This window comes from Heterodontus francisci, chromosome 44, assembly GCF_036365525.1.
Source record: "Heterodontus francisci isolate sHetFra1 chromosome 44, sHetFra1.hap1, whole genome shotgun sequence".
In the NCBI taxonomy this organism is placed as follows: domain Eukaryota; kingdom Metazoa; phylum Chordata; class Chondrichthyes; order Heterodontiformes; family Heterodontidae; genus Heterodontus; species Heterodontus francisci.
This window is the reverse complement of record NC_090414.1, coordinates 22383451-22402381: the sequence shown is the minus strand read 5'-3', so window position 1 is coordinate 22402381 and position 18931 is coordinate 22383451. Positions and strand designations below refer to the sequence as shown.

The 18931-nt window shown below is 44.0% G+C and overlaps 2 protein-coding genes across 13 annotated transcripts in view; one reads left to right on the top strand and one right to left on the bottom strand.

The window, feature by feature from the left end:
* LOC137356076 (RNA-binding protein 4-like) overlaps positions 1 to 18931 on the top strand; it is a 53086-nt gene that overhangs the window by 13057 nt on the left and 21098 nt on the right. The window lies entirely within an intron of this gene.
* Positions 9287 to 18931, bottom strand: part of LOC137356074 (prokineticin receptor 1-like) — a 56917-nt gene continuing 47272 nt past the window's right edge. For 8 of the 10 annotated variants that reach the window (XM_068021858.1, XM_068021863.1, XM_068021862.1 and 5 more), the window contains 2 exons: positions 17491 to 18304; positions 9287 to 12245 (listed from right to left, as the gene is read on the bottom strand). In XM_068021858.1, coding sequence (XP_067877959.1) covers positions 11570 to 12245; positions 17491 to 17945 — 1131 coding nt within the window. In that variant the 5' untranslated portion in view covers positions 17946 to 18304 and the 3' untranslated portion in view covers positions 9287 to 11569. The remainder of the gene's footprint in view (positions 12246 to 17490; positions 18305 to 18931) is intronic. The other 2 variants (XM_068021864.1, XM_068021857.1) reach the window with 2 other exon arrangements.

The window sequence follows — 18931 nt, the reverse complement described above, 5'->3', positions numbered from 1 at the left end:
AGCTCGCAGTTATGTACCACCTTTATCACGTCCACCAGCCATCCCAAGGCATATTACAGCCAGTGAAGTAATTTGAAGTTACTGACTCGTTATGTATGCAGCCAGTTTTGGACACAACAAGATCCCATAGACAGCAAATGGGACAGACGACTCTTTATGCTGGTGTTGGTCGAGGGTGGAATGTTAGCCAGGACAGCTGAGGTTTGAGTACAGCTTCCCAATTTTATAGACGAGTTATAGTCATTAAGACACAGAAGGAATCCATTGCACTTTGGCCATTTGGCCCTTCGAGTCTATGTTGGCTGTCTGTAGAGCAATCCAGTCAGTTCCATTCCCCCATTGTATGCCCGTAGCCCTATAAATTCATTTCCCTCACGTACCCATCCAATGTCCTTTTGAAGTCTTTGATTTGTCTCTGCTTCCACCACCCTCATAAACAGCGAGTTCCAGGTCATTACCATTCACTGCGTAAAGAAAATTCTCCCTCACATTTCCCTCCCCCCACCCCACCTCCTCCCTGCCATATCTCTTGTCTAAAACTTTAAATCTATATCCCCTAGTCATACCATCAGTTGATTGGAACAGCTTTTCTTTGTCTACCTTAGATTAGGTAGACAATAAATGAATGTTAGCTCTTGGCTCTGTCGGCACAAAGATGGCTGGTTTGGAAAATGGAAATGTAAGCTTACTGTGGCAGGAGGGCATCTTAGGTTGGCAATTGGCACATTGGGGCAGAGTATTATTGTGCATCTAGTCTTGCTAGTTCTAACTCACTTGGGTTACAAAAAACAATGAAGAAATATCCAACCAAAATTCTGGTATAGTTACCTTATTTTTACTTCCAATTCCTCTGACATGGGCAGGAGTTCTCGGTTCAGCATCTGTGCGCGATTGAAAATCTTGTGCCAAGCACCAAATACACGGAGGGTGGGCTGACAGCTAGAGTGAACCAAAAGGATTGGAGTATTGGTAACTTACCAACTTGAAATTTGCAATGTTATTTCTGATTGTTTACCTGGCAGGTCTGTTGATATTAAAATCTGTTCATGGGTCAGGTTTTTAAACAAAACATTTTCGATGTACACTTCTGTGCACAAAAGATTTATCAAAAATAAAACTTTGGGAACTTGCAGACAGCTCTCTAGTGAGATGAATCTTCCTCACCTCTTTCTCTCTGGGGTAGGGGTTCCTTGTAGGAGGCAAGTACTATTCCTTAAGGCCTGTTTGAGAAAAGCCTAGTTTTTGCTTTACCTAGTCACCTGGCACTTGCAGAATTGTCCAGTTCATCTCTGTCCAGTCAGGTTTCCTGGGGTAAATGATATAGTGGAAAGACAGCATTTGTATAATTGGTGTTGTTGGAAAATCCCTTTTAAAAGCAGGTTTAAGAAGCCAAGCTTCTATGATGCACATGTGGGAAATTGTGGTGTGGTACCAAGCCATGCAGACCAGTTTCCAATGCTCAGTCTACTGATCTGGTTAATCTAGGCTGGGTAGTAACTAGGTTGCAACAGTTTGCTTTTGGACACCTGAACTAGCGGAGGTTAAACATCAGTCGGGGGTTCCTGATAGCTGTTCAGCAACCCTGCCGAAAGGTATGTTTGTGAGGAGTGGGCTATGGCTGTGCTGCTGTGTGAGATTAGCCAATTGGCCCCAATATCTTGATCTGAAAGATAATGCCCACTTTCTCTCTCTCTCCGTTTTATCACCAGAAACTCCTCAATCTGTTTATAATTATTTCAGTGAGGCTTCCCTAGTACCTCATTCCTTGTGTACTCCTACCTGAATCCTCGATTTTACCCTTCTCTTTAAATGATTAAAAAAAATAATTTAATCAGGACAAGTAATTTGGATCAACTTTATCAAATCTCTTTTGTCATTTTCAAAGCTGCGAGGTCACCTTGAACAAACACTCCTGGTTAGACTTTTATTATGTTATGCTACATCTCCTAACCATTCTAAATCAAAATATTCCAGAGTAGAGGAACTTGCCTTATTAAAAAAAAAACCTTTTCCTTGGCTTCTTGTGCAGAACACCTTCTTGAGCAAATGCTGGAAGATGTAAGGCAGGATTGTGATGTGACTGAATCTGATGTCTGATTCCCCCAGAGTGGAGGCTCAGTAAATTCCCCTGATAGTCTGACATTTAATGTTCAAGACCGGAGAGTGATTGTCAGTAGGTCATTCAACTGTGGAGGTCAACACAGCTGAGTGCAATCCTATCTGAACTCAATGTCCAGACTGTAATGAGTTTTTTATGTTGTCTGATACAACATAAATGAGATGCGTGGAGTCCAGTCGGTTGAAGATCTGAAACATGTTTATTACAGCGAAACTATTATATATAATGCAGAGCAAACTATTTACAGAACCTGCCTTTAGGTGTTACAGTTGCTGAGTGACTCTGGCTTGGAGTCACATGACTACGTGATGGTACTTAGCTCGTTAGCATACTAACATCTTAAAGGGGCATCACTCTTAAAGGAAATCATACAACACAGGCAAGTTGCTTCCCAACATGAGTCACTGAGGGTGGGGTGGGGTGTCCTTGGTACTGAGGATGATTTTTATATTTTTAAAGGTAACCCCAACTGCCGCATTAACTGAAATTGGATATCTTAGTGCAGACAGGAGTTTAATATCAGTGACCTTCTTTGTTTGTATAGTTCTCTGCCTTAAACAGCGGAGGCATTGGGAGAGAAGGGGAGGGGGAGTGTCTGGGCACTGCAGCTTTAAAGGAAAATCTAAGGTCTGAGAAAATTCCACATCTAATTGTGGTGATTACTGAATGCTGTGTGATGTCTGGTGCTGTAACAACATCTTGGATTTTGGTTGCATTGTAAACCGCAGTGCAAGCATGTGAACTATACCTTCCCACCATCTGTGTTACGCACGCATGCGGAGGTAGTTAGACAAAGCTGTCTAACCTCAGTGTCTTTAGATGTGGGTTAATCACCCGAGGTTCCAACTCCTGAACGCAACTCTTCATCTCTTGGAAACGTGTACCTGTGCATGTCGGGGGAGAGCAGGATTGGACTCGACTCTTAAAGCCGTGGCTCAGTTGGTAGCACTCTTACCTCTGAGTCAAAAGTTTCTGGGTTCAAGTCACAGTCCAGGGCTTGAGCACAAAAATCAAGTCTGACACTCCATTGCAGTACTGTGGGAATGCTGCACTGTTAGAGGTGCCATCTTTCGGATGAGGCATTAAACCGAGGCCCCATCTTCTTGCTCAGGTGGATGTAAAAGATTCCGTGACGCTATTTCTAAGAAGAGCTGGGGAGTTATCCCCGGTGTCCAGGCCAATATTTATCCCTCAATCAAGATCACATAAAGCAGATTATCTGGTCATTATCATATTGCTGTTTGTGGGATCTTGCTGTGCAAAAAATGGCTGCTGCGTTTCCTGCATTACAACAGTGACTGCAGTTCAATAAGTATTTCATTGGCTGGAAAGCGCTTTGAGACGTCCGGTGGTCGTGAAAGGCGCTTGGAAAAACTTGCTGGTCCAGGTTTTCACGTGAAGAAAATCGACATAGTCAAGGTCCAGGGGGACTGGTAGTGACCGTGGAGGTGGGCCCAGCAAGAGTCAGTGCCTCAGGAGCAAAGGGTAAAAAAATAAACCAGTGTGTGTGTAAGTTTTATTCAGTCTAGCTGCACTGCACAGACCAGGAGCTTCCCAGATTCCACAAGTTAGCATATCTCAGCAATGGTGGCAGTAGGGTGCTTCCATTGGCTTTGGCGTTCATGCTTTTGTGAAGAGTAGAAGCATTGAAACTCTACTGCGATTCTTGTCGAGGTTGAGCAGTCAACCACCACTGCCTGGTTTACACAGATGGGAGAGCTGCTATTGCTTTTAAACGATGAAGGAAGAAAATTGGTTGGGGTGGGGAGCAATGGCTGTGTGCAATGACTAAACTCCTAATGAGATTCTCAAAGTGACAGTCTCATTTTTTAAAAAAACTTTTTTCGCAGGGGCTATGTTAACGGTAGCTTCTGTATTTTAAGTATGGCTGAGGTCAGTTCATGTTGTTGAAGCCGTGTAGAGGGATCTTTGCTGTGTATTTAGCACCATTCTGTGGGTTTACCTGATACTGATCGTCTGTAAAATGTCTCATTCCTGAGCCTTATGTCCCTTCAGAAACGTGTAATTGAGATGAAGATACTTGGGGTAGATTTTTGTTAGCCAAGGGTTACAGAACCCAGGTGCACAAATAGAGTTAAGATACAGATCAGCCATGATCTAATTAAATGGAGGGGTTGAATGGTCTCCTGTTCCTGTGATCTATTAGTGTCTGAAAGAAAGGCTGGTTACTATTGCAAGTATGGCATTTAAATCAAGGTTCCACCTACCTGCCTGTTCAGCTGAGCAGCTATTTCAAGAGCAGTTTTCCCAGTGACCAGGCTGAGATTCCTCCATTCAACTAGTGACATCAAAAGCAGAATAAATGGTTGTTCGTCTTAACCCTGCTGTGGAATTGCAGCCATATTTGCATTCAAATAATGCTTTTCAAAAACTCAAATGATCTTGCGGGTGTTTTGAGAGATGAGAAGCTACATAAATGCAAGTCTTTTCTAAAATCAGAAACTACTGGAAGCACTCAGCCGATCAAGGAGCGTATGTTGGGAGAGTAAGATGGCAGTAACTTTTTAGAGCCAAAAGATGCGACAGAAGGCCCTCTGCTTTCTGCTGTAACCGTTTACACATCCCCTGGGTCTCTGTTACATCTTTTATTTCACTGATTTGTCTCATTACTACCTCCTTTTCTATCACCACCATAACTTCTGTCAGTTAATCAGCCTTGATGATCCTAATTGCAGCCTGTTTTTTTCCCCTGTCTCCCTGCCTCCTTTTCCTTGGCTCCGTTCATCTTTATAAGCTGTTCATCTGTAACATCCCCCCTTCCTCGCTCCCTTTTGTCAAAGATGCTGCCTGACCTGCTGAGTGTTGCCAGCGCTTTCTGTTTTTATTTTAAATTTGCACTGTGTTGCTTTTTGTTGTTTTCATCAATCTGGGGATTGCAATTCTTGTCACTCTGCTCCTTTGCCACCAGATGATGCTGTCGTTCTATGTAAGTAGATCAGTGCATTGGTTGGTTGTCGCATGCAGTCAGAATCTTGGAACATACAAAATTCTAAAGGGGCTTGACAGGGTAGACACTGAGAGATTGTTTCTGCTGGTCGGGGAATCTAAAACACAGGGGCACAGTCTCAGGATAAGGGGCCAATCATTTAGGACTGAGATGAGGAAAAATTACTTCACTCAAAGTGCTGTGAATCTTTGGAATTCTCTACCGCAGAGAGTTGTGGATGCTCCCATTGTTGAATACATTTAAGACTGGGATAGACAGATTTTTGGTCTCTCAGGGAATCAAGGGATATGGTGAACGGGCAGGAAAGTGGAGTTGAAGCCTAAGATTAGCTATGATCGTTTTGAATGGTGGAGCAGGCTCGATGGGCCATATGGTTTACTCCTGGTCCTGTTTCTTGTGTTTAGTGCATTGATTAATAGTCTAGGTAGGAAAATCTGTTGTAAGCAGCCCCACCAACTTTGATTATTCTGATCATTAGGATTCACTTGTATAGATCGGCTGCGTCTGAAACTTATGCACAAAGAGCCAGCTCCAGTATCTACTGTTGGGTTATGAATACAAATGATAGATTCCTTTCCCTCACTTTCATCTTATTGGGGTGGGAGGTGTGTTAACAGGAAAACATTTTTGCATTTACATAGCGCTTTTCACGACGTCTCAATGTCTTACAGCTAATGAAGTTATATTTCTTGAAGTGTAATCACTGTTGTAATGTAGGAGGATGCTGTCTGTACAATCAACATTATGAATCCACTGGGAAATTTGCACTAAGGAGCATCAACAAGAGAACTGAATATAAGTTTGGACAGTGAGTCAGCACCCTATTCAGCTGTGGAGACCATCACAACTGTGCCTGATCCTGTCCTGACCGGGCATCTAATATGCACTTTCGAGCAGAAGTCACTGAATGGTGATCAGTTGCAGTTGCCTTGGCTGAGTTTATTTTATTTCTGTTTCCCTCCCACCCTAGCTCAAGGCACAGAGATCCTACTGTGATCCTGGCTGTTATCAGCTAGCTCCGTACAGAGTGTTTGTTTATTCTCTCACAAAATGTGTGGTCCAGTGGGCAAGATTGTGCAGTGTAGTGTTATGCTGTATGGACTGTGAAGGTCCCAGGTTCAGCATTAATTTGTGCTGAGTTAGTTGAGCACAGCCAGGGCTGCAGTAGTGAAGGTACTATTTACCTCACTGCCACAAGCTGGAGAGCTCCTGCTCGTTAACCACTAATCCCGACTGAAAACCTCTGTGATTGGGCCCCCACCGCCCAACATCTGTAGACACGCAGCCATTAAACTCTCTCCAGCCCACCAGGTGGTGGGGGGGGGGGGGGTGGGTGCTGATGTTGGTGGGGATAGGGCACAAATGTCAGAAACCTTCGGGGAAGAAGGAAGCAAATGGAAAGAGGGATGATGTGACATTAAAAAAAAAAGTTACACTTTTGACCAGAATTTGAAGCCTCTTTCCCAGTCTTGTGTATCTCAATCTAATTTGCTGATGGAATTTTATTAGATTGTGGAGGTTCACAATGTGTCTACTCTTTAGTGAAAAGCTGATAATTTACTGCAGGAGTCTTTTACGTTCTGTGCCATAATGATGCTCATAGTCTGTTAAATCACCTTGATGCATCTGACCCCGCCGGGTGTATCATGCACTGTGTGCAAAGTGTTGACAGCCTGACCCAGTTCGAATCTAAATCCATGTGTAAACAAATAAAAGGCAGCTTGTGGGTTCTGATGACTCCGAGAATGAATAGCTCAATAATACTAGATTGATCCTTAGTCTGGGCTGTGTCTGCTGATCTCAGCTGGTTGTTATAGTTGGGTTCCTGCTGCTAACTTATTCATTGAGCCCTGAACGTGTGGACATGGGACGAGGACAAAGTTGGGCTCAACTACAATTTATTCCATTTTCAAATAGGGTGCTGATGCTCATTGTCCAGGGTCATAGCTGAGGAATGGCAAATTTAGGACTAATATCAGGAAGATCTTCACAAAAAGAATGGAATCCATTGGTGAAATTAGTTACATAAATAGAGGAGACCATTTGGCCCATCGTGCCTGTGCCGGCTGTTTGAAAGAATAATTGAATTAGTCCCACTATTCTCCCCTCCCCCCGTCTGCTTTTTCCCCATAGCCCTGCAAACTTTTCCCCTTCAAGTATTTATCCAATTACAATTGAATCAGTTCAGCAACCATCGAGTCCTGTGATACAGGAGACTTAAAGGTGTTTCTCGATGAAGGCTGGAGATGCGCAAATGCCCTGTGATGCCAACTGTACATATAATGATTTATCATCCCAATTTGGGGTGGGATAGAGGAAATTGATCGGTTAAGTTTTATAGTCAAGAGATTGTCAGACTTCTCTCCTGAGCCTTAAGAGCATTTCAACATATGGCTCAGTCTGGAAATGCAATGTCTGGCGTGAAACTGAGGTCCTGTGAGGTGCTGATCTCTGTATTCACGAATGCAATCGGCATCAGTGTGCCTATTAAACCACTGACAGTTGCTGGGCAGAATTCAGGCGAAAAGGGGAGCAAAATGAGGTAATAAATATTCCTTGGTCCCCTCCCAGTATCATACAGACCTTTGCTCTGCAGAACCTGCTTCTATTCATATTGTAATTAAAGTATTGTTTAATCTGCCAAAAAGATGAAAGACTTTGCTATACTGTAAAATATTCTGGCTCTCAGTTGTTATTATTCAGAGACCGTCAGCTGTTTGAGGGTGTGCAAATGTGGCTTTTTACCCCACTAAAGTTGGAAAAATCTTTTGAGAAATCTGCTTTGATCCTTGAGATTGCCGTTCAGTGCATTACTGAGCAAGATCAATCTGCTCTTACTAACTGTTCGCGCCACTAGAGCCCCCCCCCCCCCCCCCCCCCGCCCAACCAAACATCTCTAACCTTATTTCTCCCCTCCCAGTCTCCTTGTGTGATTACTGCTGTCTAAAACACTGAAGAGAGATGGTGTTTGAAACACCTTGTGATGATAGAGCGCAGAAGCAGCGATAAATATTCCCAAAATCTTTTAGCAGCAATCACATTCAACCGTCTTTATGAGTGGATTCATTCAGGCCGATTGCGCAGATCCCAGGACAGCAAACTAAACATGATGTAAGGAGGGAAGCCAGATATTATTCTCTGGTTGAAAGAATTCTAAAGTTGTGGAATAAGTGACTTTGAAGCAGTGTAAATAGGGTCAAGGGACGCTTGGGTGTCTCGCTGGAAAGAATGGATTGCAGAGGTATGATAAGTAGGGAGTCAAGAGGGTTAGCAATTAGTTACAACCAGCAGTAGATTATGACAGAACCCTATTTAAAACCATTTATTTCCATCCCTTATTGTTTAACGCCTTCCTTTTTGATCTTTCTATTCCTTTCTTTGCTCCAAGCAATGTTATTTTCTCCTGTCTGTCAGCCATTTGCTGGTCAATGCTTACAAAATGATTGGTTTGAATTAAATGGTCGACTGGTGGTGGTATTGATAAGGCAGGAATGACTTGAAGTCATGCCAAGTGCACTTAATATCAGGAGGGTGACCACCACACAGACAACGAGCTCCTTGAGAACATGAAGGGAACAGAAGGCCTGCAGGAACCACCTTAAAGATGTAGAAAGTGGATGTTTATAGTCTGAACGGCTTCAAAGAGAAAGGGAGCTGTCACTTTATAACCGATGGAATTGTTTTCATCAGACTGGAACTTCAGCTGAGACAGGTACTGGATATTGTCCAATGTTTGTGTCTGTGGAGCAGCAGTGTGTGGCAGATGAGACCAGATGGGCTTAAATATTTTTTTCCTACCTTGGGTGACATTTATATTTCTATAGGTTTTCCTCATTCATTTCAGTGGAATTTAGTCTTATCAACTTTGCGCATTCTCTTCAATGTTTCTCAAGTGTTCACTTCACTGGCCAGTGATCTTGTGCCCCCTCATGACATCTTTATCATCCAATAAAGACTGATTCACAGCAAAAACTTCAGACTGTTTTTAAAAGCTTTTGCTTTTATTCTCATCAATTTACCAGTGCGCAGTAAAGGAGATTGTGGTTCTCAAGTAACAAAGTGGGAGCTTGTGACTTTCCACATGTAGGAGAGTGGAGGGACAAGGCCAGTTTAACTGTCCTCATGGGTGTAGGTGATGCATGTTGGAGGGTAACAAAGAAGAAACAAACTTGAATTAACAGTGCCTTTAATGCCTTCAGGGCACTTTACAAGACAATGACTTAGTTGTAAAATGTAGTCACTTATGCAGGGAAAGAGATGTTAGGAGAGAAAAAGACCTTGGTGTGAAATTCAGCTTTTTCAAGGGAAAAAAGCCAAGTGCAGCCTTTTTCTTCCATTAATTTTATTTAGCACTATTGACATTCCAGGAATAAGAAACACTTACAGAGAGCAGCTACAGTTGAATAGAGAACAATTGACATGATATAATACTAGCCAAGAATTAGCTCATTTTTTGCAGAAATGAAGAACCAGAGTCTAAGAATCTTCTTGTTTCTCTTGTTGGACACAAGTTTTAACAAGTGGATGACAACAGAAAACACCTGAAAAGGGAATAGTTTGTAGTGCTTTTTCAAGCTATATACAAGGTATTGTTCAACACCGATAGTTGTTCTTGTTTTATAATTCTGTATTTTCTGATCTTTCCTGTTAAAGCTGAATTAAATATGCTTGTTCAGGATGCCTCACAACTTCTCCAACCTGAGAAGTGTTGGAGGTGTCTGAGTCATGGAATGGTACTTGTATAAATGTGAGTCTTTTATTGTATGATCAAATTGTCCAAGCCACCTATCCCTGTCCCAGAACGTGTATGTGAGGAGACATTGACACAAAGCATGCAAATGTATAAAGCTGGCTTGGAATTACATACAGCTGGCAGTGGTGTGAGAATTGACATGCTTTATCCAGTAAAATCAGTTTTAGATAAGGAACTCTGAAGTGAAATGTCACTGGTCGAATACTACGGCCCTGTTTGGCAGGTTGTATAAGAAAAAGACCATGTCTTGGCTCCTGGACTCAACAGATTCTGAAGCCAATGAGACCAGTAAGCCTGCTTAGGAAGGACTAGTCTATGTCAGAGCCCCATTGTGGAGATGTGGTTCAGGAACTTGGCCCGGTATACGATCATAACTAGAGCAGCACCCCAAGAGTTGTGAGCACTGAAGCCTTCAAGATTCGGTATCAATCCAATACCAGAAGGAGCACATCACACAGCTGCCTCTCTGCCTGTATGTAGAAGTTCAAACACAAAATTAACCTTCTGAGCTAAGGTTGTTAGAGTAGACATTGGTTACTGGAAAGCTCAGACTTTCTCAAACACCATCAGAATCAGATTCATGACAGATACTTTGCTTTGCAGTTGCCCCAAACTGCACTCCTGTCTAAAGAACATCTAATCTTCCCTTAAGGTCAAGAATGGTAATTAATACCTGGGAGTTTGCAAGTGCCAGCCCGCGCATCCACCATTCTATGGCACTGTCTGCTGGAGCTCCAATCACTGAAGGCACATGTCATCGACAGAGAACTTGCCTCTCGAAAAAATTCTTCACCACCAACCCTATCCAACCCCCCTCGTCCAAAAAAACACCCAAAGGCATCTGAGATGTGGTTCCACAGCATTAGTTGCTCTGTTCCCTTGCCTTATGTGATCCACATCCAAACCAAATCCTGTTGTAACTTTTTCCATCGCAAGTCACCAGATAGAAATCGAGAATCCTTGCTGATTTCTCCTCCTCCCCTCTTCTCAGTAGCACCCGACTGAGATAAAATAACACAGTTTAGGAACTGAGTACCTCACTGAGTCAGTCTGCGATTTGGGAGCTTTTCTGATTGGCTGTCAGTGCAGCTAATCACAAGCCTCACTATTTGGTTGATCTAAAATGGGCGAAGCATTGGGAGAGATTGGATCAAGTTCAATGTGTGAATCAATTCTAGTCTAACAACGAGTTTGGCTGTATTGACACCAGCAGTTCTTGTTGAGAAAACCATGGTGAAGCCAAGCCCACTAATGTAGAGTGGGAAAGGTGACCAATTTAAATCAGGAAGTAGCAATGGGATGCTGCCAACCTTGAGTTTTAAAAGTCTGGAGGAAGGATAATCTGAGGAAATTTTGCAAATTCAACATCGCCTTTGGTATTGGAACCTGGGGCTTAAACACCAAAGTTGCTCTTTGGGTGGGCCTTTGCTGCTTTATAGCAAAACTGCTTGGGCACCTTAATCTCTTTTCTCCCCATCCCAGATACCCAACCAAAGAACTCTACAATAATCATCTCAGCAAGTTAAACAGAGAATGTCTTTCTTTGCTTCACTGCTGAGTTTTCAACTACCCACTAGCCAAATACAGCATAGATACTGGTTACCAGGGCTGGCTGTCACATTTGTATATAAGTGTTTAGCACTGTTTAGCATTGCCTTGCCAGAATATCTACCCAGATATAAATGTTACCCCACCTTGCAAACCATGTTGGCTATTGCTGGTAAAGCAGTTAGTCAGACACCGGCAGCACTGAGGTTCGGCACTCTTGCACTACGGTGCTTTTGTCTGGCGTGTAGGTAGCCCTCCAGGGCTGAAAGAGAATCCTTCTCACGTACTTGAAAGTGTTGTTCTTCACAGTGACAAAGAAGAGCGTATTTATCATGCTGTTGCTCACTGCAATGCACTCGACAATGTAATACACCGTGATCGAGTGCCTTTCTCTCAGGAGCACATGTGGGAAGAAATCTCGGACAATGGCATATCCGTAATATGGAGCCCAGCAAAGGATGTAAGCGGTCAGTATACCCATAAGGACCAGGACTGTCTTCCTCCGTGCTCGAAGCCGCTTCTTGATTTGGTTGGTTTGCACTCCTGGCATGCTTTTGAACCACAGCTCCCTGCAGATCTTCTCATAGCACAGAGACATAGTCATCACAGGCGCGACGAACTCCAGGATGAAGAGGAACAGGAAATAGGATTTGTAGAAGATTTCCTTGTCTGCCGGCCAGATCTGCCCACAGAATATTTTCTTGTTGCTGCCTGGAGAAGTGTCGAAGGTTGTTTCCGTTGTAAAGTAGGCTGAGGGGATAGAGATGAGCAGGGAGACTACCCAGACTGCAAGCAGAACGCAGTATGCTGTCTGAAACTTCATACGAGGTTTCAACGGGTGCACGATGACCAAATATCTGCAGCGATTACAGAAGAAAAACAAATAAGAAATATAGTGGGAGAGTCTGATATAAGTGCAAGACTTTGGGTTAGTCCAAAAGCTGCAGTGACTTGAGTGTTGAACTTCTGAACAAGAATACCCAGTTTGATTTGTTTTGGTGAGCAAGGTTAACAAAAAGAAAATAATGTTAAACCTTATAATTCTTTTAAAGTTTTAATTCCCCACCCTGTTCAATTTTGCTTCCTTGCCTTTCCTGAGAGAGTTGATACTTACTGATGTACGGGATCCATGGGCAGAACAATCCTCAGTGACCTCGTCCAAGTGACTTCTCTCCACGTATTGGCCAGTGTGCTAGTTTACTATGGGCTGTTGCAGCCGAGCTGATCCTCACCTGATGTTCACCCACGCACTTTCACAGCAGTGAGGGCACTGAATCAGCAGTAAGAATCCTGGTTAATTTCCCCCCCCCTTCTTAATCCAGGAGGTGCTGAGGTCAACCAAGTTCACGCTCAGTACCCTGGCTGAGATCAGCTAACTCCATGCAGACTGAGGATGGAAGGCGAGATCACCTGTCTGTTTAGCTTTATACCAAACCGATTGGTACAGTTAGCATAAGTTCATACATGAATTCATGAGTTCAGATTTTTGGGACATTGGGATCGGTTCTGGGGGAGGTGGGACTATTACAAATTGGACGATCTACACCTGGGCCGGACTGGAACCAATGTCCTTGGGGGTGCTTTTGCTAACGCTGTTGGGGAGGGTTTGAACTAATGTGGCAGGGGGATGGGAACCAAATGAGGAGGTCAGTGGACAGTAAGGAGGTAGTAACTAAAGCCTATAAGGAACTAGATAATGAAGTCAGCGTGATTAAGGGAAAGAGTAGGTAGGGAGCAGATGATGTACGCAAAGGGACTGGTGGTCTGAGGTGCATTTGTTTTAATGCAAGAAGTGTAGTAGGTAAGGCAGATGAACTTAGGGCTTGGATTAGTACCTGGGAGTATGATGTTATTGCTATTACTGAGACTTGGTTGAGGGAAGGGCACGATTGGCAACTAAATATCCCAGGATATCGATGCTTCAGGCGGGATAGAGAGGGAGGTAAAAGGGGTGGAGGAGTTGCATTACTGGTCAAAGAGGATATCACAGCTGTGCTGAAGGAGGGCACTATGGAGGACTCGAGCAGTGAGGCAATATGGGCAGAACTCAAATAGGAAGGGTGCGGTAACAATGTTGGGGCTGTACTACAGGCCTCCCAACAAGTATGTAAACAGATTATGGAAAGATGTAGGAGCAACAGGGTGGTGATAGGAGATTTTAATTTTCCCAACATTGACTGGGATTCACTTAGTGTTAGCGGTCTAGATGGAGCAGAATTTGTAAGGAGCATCCAGGAGGGTTTTCTAGAGCAGTATGTAAATAGTCCAACTCGGGAAGGGGCCATACTGGACCTGGTGTTGGGGAATGAGCCCGGCCAGGTGGTTGAAGTTTCAGTAGGGGACTACTTTGGGAATAGTGATCACAATTCCGTAAGCTTTAAAAGACTCATGGACAAAGACGAGAGTGGTCCTAAAGGAAGAGTGCTAAATTGGGGGAAGGCCAACTATACCTAAATTCGGAAGGAGCTGGGGAATGTAGATTGGGAGCAGCTGTTTGAAGGTAAATCCACATTTGATATGTAGGAGGCTTTTAAAGAGAGGTTGATTAGCGTGCAGGAGAGACATGTTCCTGTGAAAATGAGGGATAGAAAGGGCAAGATTAGGGAACCATGGATGACAGGTGAAATTGTGAGACTAGCTAAAAGGAAAAAGGAAGCATACATAAGGTCTAGGAGGCTGAAGAAAGACGAAGCTTTGAAAGAATATCGGGAATGTAGGACCAATCTGAAACGAGGAATTAAGAGGGCTAAAAGGGGTCATGAAATATCTTTAGCAAACAGGGTTAAGGAAAATCCCAAAGCCTTTTATTCATATATAAGGAGCAAGAGGGTAACTAGAGAAAGGATTGGCCCACTCAAGGACAAAGGAGGAAAGTTATGCGTGGAGTCAGAGAAAATGGGTGAGATTCTAGACGAGTACTTTGCATCGGTATTCACCGAGGAGAGGGACATGACGGGATGTTGAGGTTAGGGACAGATGTTTGATTACTCTAGGTCATGTCGGCATAAGAAGGGAGGAAGTGTTGGGTATTCTAAAAGGCATTAAGGTGGACAAGTCCCCAGGTTACTGAGGGAAGTGAGAGAGGAAATAGTTGGGTCCTTAACAGATATCTTTGCAGCATCCTTAAACATGGGTGAGGTCCCGGAGGACTGGAGAATTGCTAATGTTGTCCCCTTGTTTAAGAAGGGTAGCAGGGAAAATCCAGGTAATTATAGACCGGTGAGCCTGACGTCAGTGGTAGGGAAGCTGCTGGAGAAGATACTGAGGGATAGGATCTATTCCCATTTGGAAGAAAATGGGCTTATCAGTGATAGGCAACATGGTTTTGTGCAGGGAAGGTCATGTCTTACCAACTTAATAGAATTCTTTGAGGAAATGACAAAGTTGATTGATGAGGGAAGGGCTGTAGATGTCATATACATGGACTTCAGTAAGGCGTTTGATAAGGTTCCCCATGGTAGCTGATGATGAAAGTGAAGTCACATGGGATCCAGGGTGTACTAGCTAGATGGATAAAGAACTGGCTGGGCAACAGGAGACAGAGAGTAGCAGTGGAAGGGAGTTTCTCAAAATGGAGACGTGTGACCAGTGGTGTTCCACAGGGATCCGGGCTGGGACCACTGTTGTTTGTGATATACATAAATGATTTGGAGGAAAGTATAGGTGGTCTGATTAGTAAGTTTGCAGACGACACTAAGATTGGTGGAGTAGCAGATAGTGAAGGGGACTGTCAGAGAATACAGCAGAATATAGATAGGTTGGAGAGTTGGGCAGAGAAATGGCAGATGGAGTTCAATCAGGGAAAATGCGAGGTGATGCATTTTGGAAGATCCAATTCAAGAGTGAACTATACAGTAAATGGAAAAGTTCTGGGGAAAACTGATGTACAGAGAGATTTGAGTGTTCAGGTCCATTGTTCCCTGAAGGTGGCAACGCAGGTTAATAGAGTGGTCAAGAAGGCATACGGCATGCTTTCCTTCATCGGATGGGGTATTGAGTACAAGAGTTGGCAGGTCATGTTACAGTTGTATAAGACTTTGGTTCGGCAACATTTGGAATACTGCATGCAGTTCTGGTCGCCACATTACCAAAAGGATGTAGATGCGTTGGAGAGGGTGCAGAGGAGGTTCATCAGGATGTTGCCTGGTATGGAGGGCGCTAGCTATGAAGAGAGGTTGAGTAGATTAGGATTATTTTCATTAGAAAGACGGAGGTTGAGGGGGGAACCTGATTGAGGTGTACAAAATCATGAGAGGTATAGACAGGGTGGATAGAACATAGAACATTACAGCGCAGTACAGGCCCTTCGGCCCTCGATGTTGCGCCGACCTGTGAAACCATCTGACCTACATCCAATGACCACTTAAATGCCCTTAAAGTTGGCGAGTCTACTACTGTTGCAGGCAGGACGTTCCACGCCCCTACTACTCTGAGTAAAGGAACTACCTCTAACATCTGTCCTATATCTATCACCCCTCAACTTAAAGCTATGTCCCCTCGTGTTTGCCATCACCATCCGAGGAAAAAGACTCTCACTATCCACCCTATCTAACCCTCTGATTATCTTATATGTCTCTATTAAGTCACCTCTCCTCCTCCTTCTCTCCAACGAAAACAACCTCAAGTCCCTCAGCCTTTCCTCGTAAGACCTTCCCTCCATACCAGGCAACATCCTAGTAAATCTCCTCTGCACCCTTTCCAAAGCTCCCACATACTTCCTATAGTGCGATGACCAGAACTGCACGCAATACTCCAGGATAGCAAGAAGCTTTTTCCCCAGAGTGGGGGATTCAATTACTAGGGGTCACGAGTTCAAAGTGAGAGGGGAAAAGTTTAGGGGGGATATGCGTGGAAAGTTCTTTACGCAGAGGGCGGTGGGTGCCTGGAACGCGTTGCCAGCGCAGGTTGTAGACGCGGGCACGATAGCGTCTTTTAAGATGTATCTAGACAGATACATGAATGGGCAGGAAGCAAAGAGATACAGACCCTTAGAAAATAGGCGACATGTTTAGATAGAGGATCTGGATCGGCGCAGGCTTGGAGGGCCGAAGGGCCTGTTCCTGTGCTGTAAATTTCTTTGTTCTTTATGAAGGATTGCCAAAGTTGGGCAGGGTTTGCTCGTCATAGCAGAAAATCAAACTCATCAAAAAAAAAGTTATGACTTTATATGCATTTATAATAATACCTTTAACATAGTAAATTAAGGTGCTTCACAGGAGCATAATCAGACAAAAATTGACACAGAACCAGCTAAGGAAATATTAGGAAAGACGACCAAAAGATTGGTCAGAGGTAGGTTTTAAAAAGCACTAAAATAAAAACAAAATACTGCGGATGCTGGAAATCTGAAATAAAAACAAGAAATGCTGGAACCACTCAGCAGGTCTGGCAGCATCTGTGGAAAGAGAAGCAGAGTTAACGTTTCGGGTCAGTGACCCTTCATAAAAAGCATCTTGAAGGAGGAGAGAAAGAGGTGGGAGGTTTAGGGAGGGAGCTTACAGCCTATACTGGAAGCATGGCCACCAATTGTCGGGTGAAGGAAATCAGGGATGCCTAAATTTGCAGGAATAGAGAATGTTCTCAGAGGGTTTTGGGGTGGAGGAGATTACAGAGATGGGGAACAACAAGGCCATGGTGGGATTTGAACACAAGGATGAGAATTTAAAATTTGTGCCATTGCTGATTTGGAAGTCAGTGTAGGTTATGGATGATGGGTAAATGGGTCTTGGAGTGAGTTAGTATATGGTTTACAGGGTTGTGCATGACCTACAGTTTACAGAAGGTAGAAGATGGGAGGCTGACCAGGAGAGTATTGGAATAGTCGAATATGGAGGTAACACTAGCACGGATGGTGGTTTCAGCATCAGATAAGCTGAGGCACGGCGGAGACGAATGATACCACGGGTGGAAGTAGGCAGTCTTGGTGATGGAGAGGTAATGTGTTTGGAAGCTCAGCTAAGGGTCAAATAAAACGGCAAGGTTGCAGAGTCTGGTTCAGCCTCATACAGTGGCTGAAGAGGTGGATGGAATTGGTGGCTGGGAAACAGAGTTCAAGTTCGAGGCCAAAGATGAGTTTTAAAGCGTAACAAATGAGACTCTCACCTGTCAACAGCTATGGCCAGCAGTGCATTGGTGGAGACGTAGAGGGACACCATTCTGAGATAGTTTACGGAGGAGCACAGAACATGTCCAAAGCTCCAGGATAGCTCCCTGACCACATAATAATCCATCTCAAAGGGGCAGCATACAATGGCCACAATGAAATCCGAGATGGCCAGGTTGACTATGAGGAGATTGGTGATGTTCCTCAGATTCTTGTATCTGGCCAGGGTCACAATGAAGAGGAAATTCCCGACACCACAGACCAGCATGATGCAGACAAGAGCCACGCCGATCACAACCCTGGCCTGGTAGAAAGTCTTGTCAGCAGCCTCCTGCCCTTTTAGATCAGGAGATGTCATGTATTGGTCATACTCACAACTCTGGTTCCAAGAGGAGCCGACATCAGCCAAACTCAAGTCATTGTATTGCGACAAGTTGGCACAGTTATCTGTCATGACTGAATTTTTAGAATTTCACCAAAATCCTGGGATCTTCTGTTGCTGGTGGGATTTATTCTTCTTCTGCAGGATGAAATTTATGAATGGAAGGATTCTCTTGTAAGTGTTCTGTCTGGGTGAAGAGAGATTAAGGGAGACTTTGTTTTAGAGTTTGCAGACTGTTATAGAAAATTGAGCAGTTGTCAGCATCGTTCTGATAGACTACTGAAATGTATGCTGGAGCTGCCCTGATGGCACTGGGTTTTCAGTCAGGTAGAGGAACAAAGTCCCAGGCTCAGTCCTGGTCCACGATGAATTAGCTGCCCTCTGTCCAAGGCGGTGGTAGGAGAAATGTCATTTGCTCAGCCTCTTCTTGGCTAGAGAGGGGAAGAAAAATATCAGCTCAGTTTCCACCTGTCTCCCCCTTCACTGACTAGTTCATTATCCAGTGACCCCATGCTAAAACCAGAATTGTTCTCATGGTTTCACTGAGCTACACAGACCATAAACTGTGCCATGTGCCAAGTATGTGGATTTCAGTGGGGCCAGTAGTACAAGTGCTACAATTGTGCTAGTGAGGAAGAATTGGTCTTTGAGCCCTGCTGAAAGCATGCAAGTATTGGCATTGGTTGAGAAGTGTGAAGCTTCCCACAGTTGAATAGCATCTATAGTCACTCATTGCCTCGATTAATGGGCATTATGACACAGTCACGGAGTTGTACCCCAGCAAGGAGTAAATGAGAGTTGAGAAAATAGACAGTAAACAGCGAATGTATGCTTGCCCAGCAGAGGTTTCTGTGTTGTAAATACTTTGTGACCTCCATGTCTCTATAACGGGGAACTATTTCCCTGCAGTGGGGTTTTTCTAGGTAACCTCCCTCCTTTTTTCTGTATTTTTTTTTCTCTTTTATAACTCCCTGTCCATTGGACCTCTCCTTAACCCCTGCGAACACCTGTCAGCCCTGAAATTGGGCACACAGCCTGTTCCTCGCCTGTTGGTTAAT